General features: G+C 38.9%; 2 protein-coding genes and 1 non-coding gene across 8 annotated transcripts in view; 2 read left to right on the forward strand and 1 right to left on the reverse strand.

The window, feature by feature from the left end:
* Positions 1-15,531, reverse strand: part of DCX (doublecortin) — a 367,328-nt gene that overhangs the window by 225,919 nt on the left and 125,878 nt on the right. The window lies entirely within an intron of this gene.
* On the forward strand, positions 113-10,937 carry LOC111771650 (uncharacterized). Of its 2 annotated transcripts, none has more exons than XR_011434870.1 (4): positions 113-316; positions 472-567; positions 6,378-6,498; positions 9,521-10,937. It is a non-coding gene; the product is annotated as an uncharacterized protein (transcript). The 2 variants fall into 2 exon arrangements; XR_011434869.1 differs by having other exon boundaries at positions 9,501-9,939.
* On the forward strand, positions 7,016-10,937 carry SERTM2 (serine rich and transmembrane domain containing 2). Its single transcript, XM_070257774.1, has one exon. The coding sequence runs from the start codon at positions 7,161-7,163 to the stop codon at positions 7,431-7,433; it is 273 nt and encodes a 90-aa protein (XP_070113875.1). The 5' UTR covers positions 7,016-7,160; the 3' UTR covers positions 7,434-10,937.

Consider the following 15,531-nt stretch of genomic DNA (forward strand, 5'->3'; position numbering starts at 1 on the left):
GGGAGCCTTCACAAATCCTACAGATTCATGAAGAAGCCTCGAAGGGGTTAAAGTGGAAGGCTTCGACAAACTTTGCTTCTCAGCTTCTCTCTTATCTCCTCCCCCTCGGCTCCACACCGCTAAGGCAGAGCGGGGCTGCATCACTAGCTTTCCCTGCATCCTCTAAACTGTTGCCTGCAAAAGAGAACGGGGGACTTAACTATTCAGGCTGCTTGCATTCAAGGGTTCCAGACCGTGTCATACACATCCAAACAGGCACTTCTCTTGCTCTTTGGAGTTTATAAGGAGCAGGCATCTGAAACCGCACTCTGAAGCTGTAAGTGGCAGCTGGCATTTTAAGTAACTAATAGAAGGTGGTTTTCTGTTTTGCGCTGGAAAGGTCTGACTCTTAGGAAGATCAAAGAGAAAGCATAGTTTGCATGAACAAAGTCTGCTTTTCTGGCAAAACAAGGCTTTCATTCTATTTTCCAGATATTCCAGAGATGTTCCGGAACAAGTTGCCTGTCGGTGCAAGCTTCAAAAGGGATTCTTAAATGGCCAACCCCATTCATCCGGTGAGCCAGGAAGGTAAGAGAGAGTTGGAAATATTATAATGTTATTCACAGTGAAAGGAGCGGCATTATTTTATTTATCGGCAGGTGTGACAAATAGGCACCATCTGCCGCAGAAGATACAGCAACTCCCACTTGAGAAAGCTTATTAGTTAATGGCTCCGGCCATTGAAGGAGCGCTTGCTGCTGGAATTGTTTTTTCGTAGGCTGTTGTGGAACTAGATACTCGAACAGCTCTTACCTCCTTTAGTTTTCTCTCCCCCTACACTGGGCAGATAAATATAAACAGAATGGGTTAACTCCTGAAGACTGCTACAATTGATAGTTTCGACTTTCTCTTCTGAATTGTTCCACTGATCATTTTCCTTAGCTATTTGGTGGGATTTCAGCTCTGGAATTATAGGCAGGTGTCATGCAGAAAAATGCAAAATTACCAGTGAATTCTTTTCAGAAGTTTATCGTGTTAAAGAAAAAGCAACAGTAACTACTAGTTGCTCCTTGAGGACCAAAACAGAGATCAGGTTACGTTTATCTCTATCTCCCCAGCACTTAGTAGTGTCTGATACTTGGTTGGCACCCGAAGGGTTGCTGAATAAATCTCGATCTGATTTCGGAGATCTACACAGAACTTTGTTGCTCTTATTAGAAACAAGTTACACCCACGTAATCCTCTCAGGTCTGATGGATGGAGAAAGCTCCACATTCCCTTTTCATTTTAAGGAGCAGAATTCATGATCTCTGTGTGTATGTTATTTTGCTTCTGTGAGGTTATGCTGATATGGAACATTACTGAAGAGTTGATATTTCAATATTCATACCAAAAACACAAGAAGTTTTTTTATTACTAAGAGTTTTATTTACCAAGTTAATGACAAAACATGCAATCAGAAAACCAAAGATGCATTCACATCACTTGTGAGTATTTTGATTTATATTAAAAGTGAAGTAAACCAGATGTTCAGGCTAATGTTAGACATTGGCCAATTGTTAAGTTAATCTCTTTCCCTTTGTGGTTCCCCCAAACTTCCCTCCCCCTATCCTTTCTTCCTTCCTTCTTTCCCAGTGTTTTCCTGTTTCCTTATCTTCATCTCTATCTCTTAATCACTCATTTCCTCCTATCATTTATCCACTCCCCACATCCCTCATCATCTTACATCTCACATTTCCTTCCTTGTGTGCTCCCCCATTCCCTCTATGTCACTTCCTTTCTTTTCCTAATTCCTTGCCCTTTTTCCTATCCCTCATTCTCCTCCTTGTCCCTCAACAGCTTTTTATGTCCCTGATCACTTTTACAAAGACTAGAGCCTGATTTCTATATTGTGACCTCTCCAGAAAGGACTGCAGGATACTAAAATTTTATAACAGTCTTTCCACAAAAATGAGATCCTTCAGAATTAATAAATTTTCAATTTCTTTTGAAATTGCATGGTTGTTTTTCTTTCCAAACGGTGCAGAGCTTTTAATGGAACAATCACATTATCTAGGCAACTCATTAATTAGTTAGCAAAGAGAGCTATGGCAATCCTGTTTGGAAGGCTTTTATGAAAAGTTGTCGCAGATACAAGACCAGAGTAACAAAGAGCATTCCCTAATACCTAACTTTTCGTTTACTCATTTCAAAGTCCTTAGTGGATTTACAGAATTAAATCGATAGACCTGTCTGAACTGACCAGGGTGTTTGGTGTCCTGAAGACTATAGAGGTTTTAAGAAATATGTAATTAGTTAGTTGTCCAAACCCTCAAACGAAATTGACGACTATATATGAGATCATTGTTTTCTACAGCTTTCTCAAGCTTCACAGAATTCTAATAAATATTTCAGACCTAAGGAAGATTCAGGGTTGATTGTGTAGGAAGGAGAAAATTTATTATCAATTGTTACTGAAGAGCACTTATAAACACAATTGAACTTTCTAAAATTTAAGGCTGTGAACCCATCCCATGTGGTTTTCCTTTAAAATCACATAACCAAAATGGTAATTCAAGAGCAAAGTTTCTAATAAAGTGATTATTCCTAAATTCCAGATTATAATTGGAAATTTAGTCTCCTTTGCACAATAAGAGACAGGGGAGTGAGAGAGGGGAATAAAAAGAAAAGGGAGTTTCAGCCTCTTCCCCAACCTATATTAGCAATCAGAACAGAGAAAAGACTGTGCATCTTTCCAAATTGTCAATGCTAAGTGCATTTCTTCAGGCATATCCATGCATTTCTTCAACAATTATTGAGCAGCTACTGCGAGCGTGGTTATATAAGGGATAGAATGTTGAAAAAGATTCTCAAGGAGTTTATAAATTACAGCTTGGGGGAAAGCACTTCAAATAGATATTTACAATATTAGGTGAATGTAACTTCTGAGATACAAAGCATGTGGGAATTAGGATTTGGATGGGAAATAAAGGTTGGTTTCATGAGCTGAACCGTGAAGAATGGTAGCATTTCCCCAAGCAGAGATGTGGGAAGATGGAAGGAACTGGTCAGACAAAAACATGGAGGCAGGGAAGTAGATAACAGTGAGCATTACAGCTTGATTGGAAAGGAGGATAGTGGAAGGAATTAAGGTCAGCCAGGACCAGAGCATTGACAGCCTTGAATGCCAAGCTAAAGAGAATGGAGTAAAGTCCAAAGGCAATAAGGATCCTCAAAGGCAACATGTGGGCTTCCAAAACTTTATTCCTTTTTCACCCTAATAGAATAGTTATAAATAAATCAAATAGTAATAGAATGTAAAGTAAAAAGAGCAAGCCGAAGATGAAGTATAGCTTGACACTTTTTTATTAAGTTCAAAACAAATAAAACTAAACAACATGTTGTTTAGGCATAGGTGTGTGCGTCTGTAAATAAAAGCAAGGTAATGATTAACAAAATTTAGAGTATTGATTATTTCTGCTGAGGAGTAGGTAGTAGGATGAGATGGGGAGGAGCATAGGTAGGATTTACATGTCATGTAAATTATTCTCAGTCTTAAAGTTGGTAAGTGTTTGTTCACAGGTGTTTGTCCATGGGTGTTATTAAGTAAGCAAATAATAGAGACCCTGGATGCCTTATGATGACAATGTGCCATAAACCAAGGGGTAAGACTTATTCAAATCTGTGTATTTGAGGTCCATGGGAGATTAAAAAGGTACCATAATACTATAGCGGCTTCTCCCACTTGGCTTGCACTAGCAGAGTGTTTATTTTCCTTCCACTTCCCTTCTGCAGGGCAGGTGAAAAAGTAATGCCTCTGTGTATGCTGCCCGTGACAGTCAGAGTCCCAAATCTGAAGTGCTCTCTTCTATTTGTGGAGGGGTGCTTCTCAGCCCTGGCTGCATATCAAAATCACCTGTGGAGCTTTAAGCACTAAAGATGTTCATGCCCCATACAGACCTTCTGAATCAGAACCTCTGAAGGAAGGATCCAGATATATACATTTTCAAAAAGCTTAATAGGTGATTCTGAGGGCAGCAGAGTCTGGAAACCATTCCTTGCAGAGTGTGCTTAGAAACTCTAAGTGGGTAGCTTGTCACAAACGTAGATTTCAGAGTCCTATCCCAGAGATTCTGGTCTAGGAAGTGAGGGAAAGGGCCTAGAAATCTGCATTTGTAATAAGTGTCTTCCAGGTGATTCTGATGAAGGGACTTCCTAGGACCACATTGAGAAACACTGCCCCAAATGTTTCAAAACACTAGGGCCTCAGGGTGATTACTTAGTGTATTCATTTCCTAGGGCTGCCACAAAGTACTACAAACTGGATGGCTTAAAACAATAGAAATTTATTCTCTTAGGTCTGGAGACTAGAAGTATGAAATCAAGGCATCAGCCAGGCCATGCTCCCTCTGTAGTCTATAGGATAAAATCCTTCCTTGGCTCTTCTAGCTTCTGGCATTTGCTGGCATTCCTTGGATTGTAGATGCATCGCTCCAATTTCTGCCTCTGTCTTCTCCCTGTGTCTCTGTCTTCTCTTCTTATAAGGACACAAGTCATATTGAATTAGGGCCAACCTAATGACCTCATTTTAACTTGATTGCATCAAGACCCTACTTCCAAATAAGGTCACATTCACAGGTACCAGGTGTTAGGACTTCAACATATCTTTTTGAGGGACACAATTCAACTTGTAACACTGTTTTAAATAGTTTTTTTAAAGTAGGCCCCTCAAACAGCCAATAAGACAGATTAGCTATGTTCTTTAGCTGGGATGTCTAGATAGAAAGACCTATAGTTAACTCTCAAAGTTCAGTATGCAAAGAATCACCTGAAAAGCTTGTGCCTAGAATGCATATTCCTGGGCCTTGATCCAAGATATTAGAATTCAGTAGGCCTGAGGAAGAACCTAGGAATATACATTTTAAAAGATGTCGGAGCCCATGCATCACACTCCTGAGAAAAACTGGCTTTGGGAGAAAAAGCAAGATCAAGAACCAGGTGGTTTGGGGAGGAGAAGCTCGCAAGAACAGACCCTGAAATCTGTATTTGTAACAAGCTACTCAGGTGAACCATTGGCCTCTGGAGATACTGTTTCCAGGGAACTAAAGGATACCTACTGTAATTTTCTTTTCCACTTGTTAGTGAATCAGAAATCAAAATAGATGTACCTTTAAGTATTGCAAAACTGTTTCCTAGACCATTGTTCCAAAAACAGTAGAAAGATAAGATAGCCTTTCTCTTTGCTCCTGTTTCTTGTGAACCAGGTGGTTCTGCATGGGTGGTGGGGGCAGTAGGCAGGTAGACTAAGAATCATGTAGATTACACAAAGTATAGTAACATGGGCTAGTGAATATAAACTTTAAGCTGAAGTGCTCCAAGTCTGGGGGCAAAATTCAAGATTATAGGAAGAGTAATGTGATTGTTTGAGCTATTTCTATTAACTCTCCTTGGGTATGTTAACAAGCGACAGAACTAGGCTACATTATCAGCTTTCTGCTACTATTGCACATGGAAGTTTGACAGGTGATGGTGGTGTATGTTGTTTATTTTAGTCACCCATATTCAAAATTCATGTTTGGAATGACAAACTAAATCATTTTGGAAGACTTCAACAGTAAGTAGTTGACCCTATTTACACACTGGAATGTTTTTGCTTATAAAGACAAAGGTTCTGTCTTTACCACTAATGCAAGATGCAGTTATTTGCTCAGAAAAGACACACCCTTGCAATTCTTCCTGATCTACAAATACTGAAAAAAAAGTGTGTTCTCACCCCACAGACCTAAGTGAGAGAGAGAACCCAAAAATAAAATTGGAGGAAGCCTGCATTTCTGAAAATTCCACCATTTGTTAAAGTGACCCATGGCACTGGGGCCTGGAATTTGACAAATGAATCCTTAGATTTAGTTCTTCTTCATTTCAGTGCTAGACTATCCTGGTCAAGCTAGAGCAGTGGTTCTCAGTCCTGGCTGCACTTTAGAGTCACTTGGGGAGCTTTTTAAAAAATATCAGTGCTTGGGTCCCACCCTAGACCAATAAAATCTGACTGTCTATAGTGGTGACCAGGCGCCAACTGTGGAGATTGTGATTCAGAAAGTCTAGGTTGGGGCCCAGGGTCTGTGTTTTAGTAAGTACCTCTGGTAGGCCTTATGACCAGTTAGTTTGGAAGACACTGTCCTAATCTAGCCTAGTTAGTAGCTGCTGTTCAGTGATCTGAATTTTTATTCAACCTTTTAATAGCTGTTTTTACCACATAGAAAAAGAAGCATTCAGATGAAGAAAACTCAGGGTATCGTTTTAAAACTAATTTACCCCTAACAAGCCATTTTGTAATATATCAGTTAATTTTTATTTCAAAAGAAATTGCCATCTGTTTTTCTTAGATACATGAATCTTTTATTTTTGTTTTTGATTTTCAGAAAAATAAATCTGTTGAAGAATCTTAAATCTTCTGAGCCTAGACCTACTGCTGTCAGCACCTCTGAGACCTCCTGCTGCTGAGAATTACCAGATCTGACAACACCTTCCCTCCAGCCTACGGTGAGGGACATCAACAAAGCTGTAGAAAACTCACATCTTCTAGACTTTCAGCCCTCAGGCTATGGCAGCTGGGCAGGAAGCTTACAAGCTCCATCCTTAGGGAAGATTCAGAAAGACAAGAAGGGTGAAAATTCAGATATGCTGAGCCTTAAATATACAAAAACCTTTAGAAAGTTTCCTCACAGTAGAACCCAATGAAATCCACGTAATTAGTGAACACATTTATATGAGCTGTAGGTAAAACAGAGCCTTTTTTCCCTCTACCAAAACAGAGTAAAAGTCTGATTTAACACTCTGAAAGATTCTTGTCCCAATACCAGTATTATAAAGCAGTTTCACGATATTTATTTTAATCAGTATAAGAGTAGGACTGTGGAAAATAAAAGATTTATTTATGTATAAATATTTTTTAAATGATTAAGAAGTTCTGATAAAACCTATTTGGGAGGGGGGCTGCTGTGCTGGAGGACAGAGAGGGTGTTGCCAAATTAGGACATCACCATTTTCTTGCTGTGTACGACTGACTTGGCTCTGGTCGTGATTGCTTTGTATGAGATTGTTGGAACACCTCCAATACATTCAGACACAGTCTAAGTGACTGTGGAATGCCTCAAGGGCAATAGAAATCAAACAGAAACAGGTACCAATCCAAGTCTTAAGTGATGACAGAGGTGCATTTCAAGTACCATGGAAATCTCACTGGGCGGGCCCATTACCCTACCCTGGCAACAGAGGTTGACACCACTTCAGATAAGTATTCTAACCTGTACATGTATGTGGGCTTATTCCTGAGCCTCCTGGCTATTCTTCTCATTCTGCTCTTCACAATGCTCCTTCGGCTCAAACATGTCATCTCGCCCATCAACTCTGAGAGCACAGAAAGTGTTCCTCAATTCACAGATGTAGAGATGCAGAGTCGAATCCCCACTCCTTAAAGCCAGGATGAAGATGAGCATTAGTGGATCTCAGTAAACCCTTGTACGATGATGTCCAGGAAAGCTTACCTTGTTGCACATAGCTTCCCATGTAGGGATATCAAGTTCTTCATTTAACAAGTTGTTCATAGTTTCTTTGTGTTATTCTTTATTTTGACTCTGCTTGTGAGATATCTAAGATGTTTGAGATTCATTCTTTGCCAGGAATATAGGAAATGGCAGCTGGTTGGGAGGGCAGGTTTCCATAGTAACCAAAGAGAGCCTGGACCTTAAGTAAACCTCAGACCACAGAAATTCATATGCAGCTGTTGTAAAAAACAAAACAAAACAAAACAAAACAAAACAAATCACAGGATCCCTGGAAGTTCCAAGAACAAGGAAAATTTGCCTTTGAAAGGGCTGGTTGTTCAAAGAGGGTACCCCAAGAAAATGGCAAGTTTTAATTTGGCACTGGGACCCTAAAGAATCACCTCTGCTTACATGAAGGTAAATTATGTCAGAGGTTAATGGAAGGGACTACAAACCTTTTCCCAGTGATTTTTTTTTTATCATCTAAGGCCATTAGGTTTGTCTCAAATGAAAGAAGAGATTAAAGAAACCATTTCAGTTTAAAGAGCAAGTTTGCAGAATGAAGTTTCTAGTCAATGAACTCATCTAGAGAGGGAAAATGTGCATTTCACATTTGTGTTTTTACTATTACTGCACTTTTAAAAACTCAGATAATGGCAGATGTATTACAAAAATCTGGAATGGTATGCTTCTCTAAAACCGAGGGAAAATTAAGTCAAAATGTGCTCATGACAATGAACCTTACATTATACGTGTAGCTTCTTTGCCTTTTTCTCCCTCTCCATCATGCTCTATGATTGAGTTGCACACAAATATGAGCTTTGTTTAAAGGCGGCCTTGGCAAAGGAGACTCAGCTATACTTTAAAGCAGAAATGAAGTAATCTTAGTATTCTGTCGTTAAATGATTGTGGCTTTGGATATAACATTCAAGCTTCCGGGTGCCAGGCTTTTCTTTCTGAAAAATGATCAGAGAGCTATTTAGTTATCACTAGACTCCTTTTATACTGAGTGTAAGAAAAACAAAGACAGACAAAGGAGGAAAGGACTAAACAACACCCTCCAACAAATCATTATTGAGATCAATGTCCTCAAGTGTCACATTTTTCTTTCCCAGAAAATGCTCCTCCCTTCCTGATCCCCAGAAAAGATGAAGTGTTTCACTTATTACCTATAAGAGAAATATATTTTGAAAAATTCCATTCTCCTATGTAATCCTAATATGCCAGTAGTGGACAAAGAATTAGATTTGTTTTTAAATTAACGTTCCAAAGGGAGAACCAAAGGAGATGAGTACTGTTTACAAGTTGTAAATTAGAAGATTGGTCATATTCTTGCCGCCAAAGAATTAATACACCTGTGTTAAATTCTACCTGCTTTGAAAAAATCAGGCCTCTCTTACACCTAAAAAGTGGTCATCAAATTTCATGGAGTGATCCCTCGGGAACTGCAGTGGTGGTGAGAGAGAAATGGAATGGATGTGAGGTTAATGCGCCTCCACCAGACATGCAGCTCTCTCTAGTCTGTTACCAGTTTAGATTGGCCCCTTTACTCTGATCTAAATCTAGCCTGGTGGTGAAATTCCCAAGTGCTTTCTACTTTTATACACAGTCATTTGCCAATACTCACCTCTCCAAGGGGCTGCAAAGTGTGAAATCCCCACATGCTGAGCTAAACTTAGCAGCAAGGCTGACTCTGACACACCTATTATAATAGCGCACTATAAGAGAGGGCAGCTGCATTCTGCGCCGTTCGGAAGAGATCAGCAGATAGGCTAAGACTTGGATAAGGCGTACACTTCCCTGTTGGCACTATATTTTCCAAAATGCAAAGTGACTCACTACATTTGGTGGTTTAAGTTGTGTCTTTATTCAACACCCAGACTCTGTATCCTTTAAAATTTTAGTTTTGGAGGCCATACATGAACTTCATCAAAGGCTGGCAATATACCCCAGAGCTTCTTAAGCCCTCACTCTGGGCTCTCCCTTTTGTGCTCACAGTATTTGAATGCACTTTACAGTTCAGAAGTCAGTGGTTGGATAAACGAAGAAACTGATTACGCTTTCAACAGCAGTGAACAGCAAGATACCCAATGCCTTGTTGCTGAATCTGATGAAGAGACAGACTGCAAATCTATTCCCTGCCCACCTGACCTCCCCAACCCGAATTTCAGGAGTTTCAACTGCTGTCTAATCACTGACTTGGATGAAGATTCCTAATTTATGATTAGGTTACTCACCTGGAAAACAACTACCCTCTTTCATCACAACTACCCCATGGGATCCAGATCTTCACTGAGCATTAACCAAAGCACACATCACAGATCACACTAAAATAGTAACATAACCCCTCACAACTTCCAGTGATAATATAAATGGAGATGCATTTAAGCAGATGTGTCATTATGGTGACTTACATGGTATTTAATCTTTAGGAAAATAGACTGAATGTTTTCATCATAGCAAACTTATTACAAAGAAAATAATTTTTTCATTTATATTAAATTATATTATATCCCCAAATGTATTAATGTGTATTACTGCTCAAAGGGGCAGCTAGAGCAATCAATGATCATAATTTGAATTTATCCATCTATCCAAAATGCTGACTTGGCAATTCCCTCCCCCACAACTGCTCTCCAAAAAATTGCACGTTAGCCTAAATCCTAAATGTATATAAACAGGTAGGTTATTTATATACACATGTACTCTATTTTAAGGTGAAAGAGTGATTTTTCACTTTTTATTACACTGAACCATATGAAATTGCCATTTCTATAGGTCAAAAATGCTCAAACATCAACAATTTCATATAATTCAACCTAATAAAAGACTCACCACATGAATTCTTTAAATAGTAAACTCTCCTAATATATTTAAAAATAATTCCATTTCTAAAAATGTACTTCGCATATACTTCAGAATCCTGGGTTGTGTAAAACAAGGTATATTGTAAAAGGCTCATGTATTTTGTATTGTTTTAGGCAGGAAATATTAAGGTTAATCAAGTAAAGATGGGTTCATCCAGCCTAACCATCCATGCCAAATCTGAAGCTTTGGACTCATAACTGAGTTTGACCATTGCAGACCCTACCATACTTACTAAGTAGGTAAAAGGGGTCTATTTAATGCAGTCAAATGGTTATATTTACTAGTACATTTTATTCACCTGCATTTGTACATAAAGAACTTTTTTTCTAACAAAATGAAGAATTGTGTGGAAGAAAAAATTTGGTTTCTTTTGTTTGAAATCATTAATATTTGATATAGATTTATATTGTATAAAAACAGAAATATAATATTTGAATTAATATTTACATGTCATTTTTGATTCCTGTAAAATAAATTGTTTGGTTTGCTGATAACAAATATCTATTGTCTAAAGAATGTAAAGAGCATTAGTCTCTTTATCCCAATATAAATTGTAACAACTGAAAATTTGTGGCATTTATAATTTTTAGGTGTCATTATTTTTTCTTATTCCTCAACCTCTCAGTTTTTATTTTCTTTCTACTTGCAAACTTATCTGTGCATTTGTTTGTTTCTGTAGTAGTAGGATGTGAAAAATGGATAATGAATATCAGTTGTCAGTGAAGGTGATCAGAGGTGAAAGAAAGATAAGGCATCTAAAGTGCCAATATATTTCAACATACCCCCCTTGTAGGATTTTTTTTTAATATATCTTCCATTTCGTGCTTTCCTTGTTTGATCCTCACAGCAACCCTGTGAGTAATGAGTGGAGGTATTATAGTCTATTTTACAAAAGAGGACATGAGCACAAGAGAGATTAGTGAGGCATTCATAGTTACACAGAGGTTGAGTCAAGATTACACTTCCAGTCTTGGGACTCCCAGTTTAGTACTCATCCCATCATGCTTTGCTTTCTGAGCACTGAACAGATATTTCAAAGCTATCCATTCTATAACACTCAAAGTTCTGCAACCAATGATTGAGCTCTATAGATGACTAATTCCCTGTGCCCAAATTCAAAACAAATAAGCAGAATTCAGCCATCTCTTTAATTTTATAGCCTCAGCAATACATATTAACAGACCATTGGAGAGTTTACACAAAGGCAGATCCTGCAGCTTTACTTTACATGGATGAAGGGAAAGAGGTAGAAATATGGATGGATTATCACTCACAATGTAAATCCCAATCCTCTGGTCATTTGACTTAACGTTCACAGTCACTGCCAGTTCTTCAAATGTATGATTGTCTCTCCCCTCCCTCCTAGATATGAGAAGACCTCCTCTTAGGTAAAAATAGTGTTTTTATTTAAAATTGTATAGTACTCTAAGTGTACACAGCAATCATGCTTGTGATCTATAATAAATGCAATGACATTAAAGGAGAGAGAATTACTGGCTGGAGAAGCTTCCTCTAGCCACAAAAAGTGAATTGTTATACTTACAACAAAAGGAGACAAAAATATGGAACGTGCATAGAGTAGGAAAAAGAAAAGCACATATTCAATATAGGTGAGAAGATTTTGAAGAATAACTTGAGCAATTCCAGGTATTACAATTCATTTTCACACCAAGTATTTATTGATTAAATCATACATAAACCTGGGGAAGAATAAGAGAAAGATTTATAGCATACTGGGCTGGGCTCTGTGGAGATCTAAAGTTTCAGTCAGAAAGTTTGCACTCTGGCAAAGATGATAAGTACCTAAATTCATTCCTTCATTCAAGTATTCATTCAACATTTATTCAGCACCTACTGTGTGCTAGCAGTGAAAACAAGACACAATCTGTGCCCTGAAGATTATAGCTTACTGGGATGGATGACACCTATTAGATAATTACAAAAATACCGTGTTATAAAGGAGAAGTATAGGGTGCTTAGGTACATATAAAGCGGAGGTGATGCTGCCTAGCCTGGACTAGAGTGTCAGGGAAGACTTTACTGAGGAGATGACTAAGCGAAAATCTAATGGATAAGTAAAAGAAGAGAATAGGGCAAACATTCCATAGAGAGAACAGCATGTGCAAAGATTCTGAGGTCAAATAAACTTGGCCCACTTGAAGAAGCACAGTGAGTGAAGAGAAGTCTCCAGGAGGCTGGAAAGGTTGACAGGGACAAGAACATGCAGGGCCTTGTGGACAATGTTATGAATTCTTAACTTTATTTTAAGCATAGAGAAGAGGATATTTCTGGCAACAGTGTGGAGGATCGACTGAAGAGGGGCAAGAGTGGATGAGGGGAGGCCAGTTGAGAGGCTATGGCAGTGGTTCAGGAGAAAGGTGCTAATACCTTAGATTTAACAGCATCAAGTGGTAGTGGGTAGGGATAAAAAGAAGTGGATAGCTTTGAGATAGAAGATAAAACCAGCATTACTTGATGATGAATCGCATAAGCGGAGTAAGTAAGAAGGAGGAGTCTCAAATGACTTACTAGTCTGGTTTGAGCAAGGGTCTGATGGCTCTATTTATTGAGACAGAGAACACTGGAAGAAAATCTGATCAAAGGGGAGATAAATTCACTTTCGGACATATTTAGCTTGATGTGCCTTTGAGATATTCAAGAGTGGCATTGAATAGGCAGTTGAATATATGGGTCTGGATCTCACAACAGAGGTTAGGGGTGGAGACATAAATTTCAGAGGTGTTAATGGATGAGATTTCACAGGGAGGGCTTGTAGAGTAGACTGAAGAAAGAATAACAGTAATGTAACTTAGAATATGCCCAAATATGCTTCTCCCCTGTCTTTGGATGGTTAGTCACTTGTCAAACACGTTGGGAAAGAAGATTAGGTTTAAGGGTCCTTAAACAAAGGCAGACTGCCCAAAGATACTTGGAAGCAGGAGAAATAGAAGAGTGAGTCAGAGCCAAAGTCCTTTGGGGAGAGGGAAGACTCCAACCTGGGGAGACCAAATACAAACTTTAAGTACAAAGACTAGGTGCAGAATCATAAATAAGAGAGACATAGAGCCAATAATTAGAAGCCAGAAACGAATGGAGCAGTGTAGGTACAGGTCAGGAATAGTACAAAGAGGGTCTTAAGAGTTTGCAGTGAACAGGGGTGGGTTGTCAAACACAGGTATGTGATTATATTGATCATGGTCCTGGCAGGAAACAGATGGCATTCTCAAAAATGGTGAGCGAAGAAACTTTAAAGAAGGAACTATTTATAAAGGGTGGGTAGGATTAAGGGACCAACAACAGGTGGCAAAGCACCCAGGGACTAGCAGCAGCAGGAAGCTACTACCTCTCCTAGGCTTGAAGGGGGAAGGCGAGAGAGCTGTGATTGGAATCTGGCATGCCCTGTTGCCATGAGAAAGAAACTAACAATCTATGGCCTTAGGCAAAGAAGCAAAGCCAGAGAGGGCTGGAGGATTAAATACCCCAAACACTTTGTCCTCCACCTTCCAATTCTCCTGGTATAGATTGAATATACCTGAAAGCCAGAGGGCAAGAAGCCCATGTGATGCCGTTTGTAGAGGTCAGCCTCCTAGAGCAAAGAGCAGGGTGGAGAAGGCTTGTGCGAATGGATCTGGAGGAGAAGACAGAATATCCAGCACGGAAGTAATTAGGAACGTTAGGATGGCTTAAAGATTTGACTTGAGGTTTACTGAATATGCTTTTACTATAAAAGAGATAAAACATACTGCAGATTTCAAAGGAAATGTATCATTTAGAGTCCAATCAGAAAAAACAAAACCACTTTAGCTATTTCAAATAGAGGGAATTTAATACAAGGGATTGATAATGTATGTGATAGAAGACAAATGGGGATAACAAAGCAACCTAGAGATTAGCAGAAGCAGAAAGCTACCACCAATCCTAGGGCTTGAGAAACAATGGGAATAAGTGATATTACCAGAGCCTAGAAACTGGGACCCACTTTGGTCCCTAGAATCATGGAGGGGCCTGCCTGGCAAGAGATGAAACCACAGAAGTGGCTACCTCAGAGAATATGAGACCTCAACAGAAAGGGCTCTCTGGCAGGAGCAACAACCATGGAGGAGAAAGATTTTGAGTCATTTTTGGTAAAGCATGCTATAATTAGTTAATGATGTCTTTCATGGTGGAAAGGGTAATGCAGGCATGCATGCCATATATCCTTCATTATGGACATAGCTATTTTTCCTTATATCATGTCTGTGTAGCATGGAGATATAAAGTGTTAGCGTAAGAGCTAGCTGAGGGCAGATTTTCTCTTAGGAAGAAAACTGTCTTTATCTGGCAAAACACTATAACAGGCCATTTTAATTGTGGAAAGATAACCCTCAGAGTATAGCTGGTTTGGGCTAGAAGAAAGAAAAAGATGGATAAACTGTCATACAAGAAATGAACATATATTTGAAGGTTTGTTGGACATGAACTAGAGATGACAGGTAAAGCATACAAAGCAGACAGGGGGCCTAGAAGAATGCAGGGCACTGGAGGCCAAGCTAAAGAGATAACCAGTGAAGATTCTTCTCTCAGAAGAACTTTGAAGAACAGCAATGGTTAGCGTTCAATTTTAAGCCTTTTGCTGTGACGCTCTAAAATGCAACCCTCCTCCATGCCTGCAAAGCTTCATTAAAGTCTGCAGCCCATGTTGCCTGGAGATATCAATACTTTGGTAAGTGAAGGAACTGGGATGGTGTCTTGCATGGTGCAGAAAACGGACTACATACACAGAAGGCAAAACATAGAGCAAAAATGATGAATTTGGTAAAAGCAGAAACTTGGATCCAAAAGTAAATAAAAGATATATAAGATTTTCCTTTTCCCCAAAGTTAGATACTAAAACTCATTAGCTGCCTGGAGACAGGCTAATTACATGTCTAAATCAAACACTTCAAAACTGAACATTTACACTACCAGAATATCCAATACTTGCTCACCAATTTAATACATTTGTAGGTGATGCTGAAATCTGCTAGCTAATTCTAACATTATTTATGCTCTAGAGTTCTGACAGGTAGGTAAAGAATGTTCTGGAGAATAAAAGACATTGATTTAAAACTTTTGAAGAATTGCCACATTGAAATAGTAGAGACTTTTAATCTGTATAGTTTGAAAGGACAGAATTACAACC

Source organism: Equus caballus, chromosome X, assembly GCF_041296265.1.
Source record: "Equus caballus isolate H_3958 breed thoroughbred chromosome X, TB-T2T, whole genome shotgun sequence".
NCBI lineage: Eukaryota > Metazoa > Chordata > Mammalia > Perissodactyla > Equidae > Equus > Equus caballus.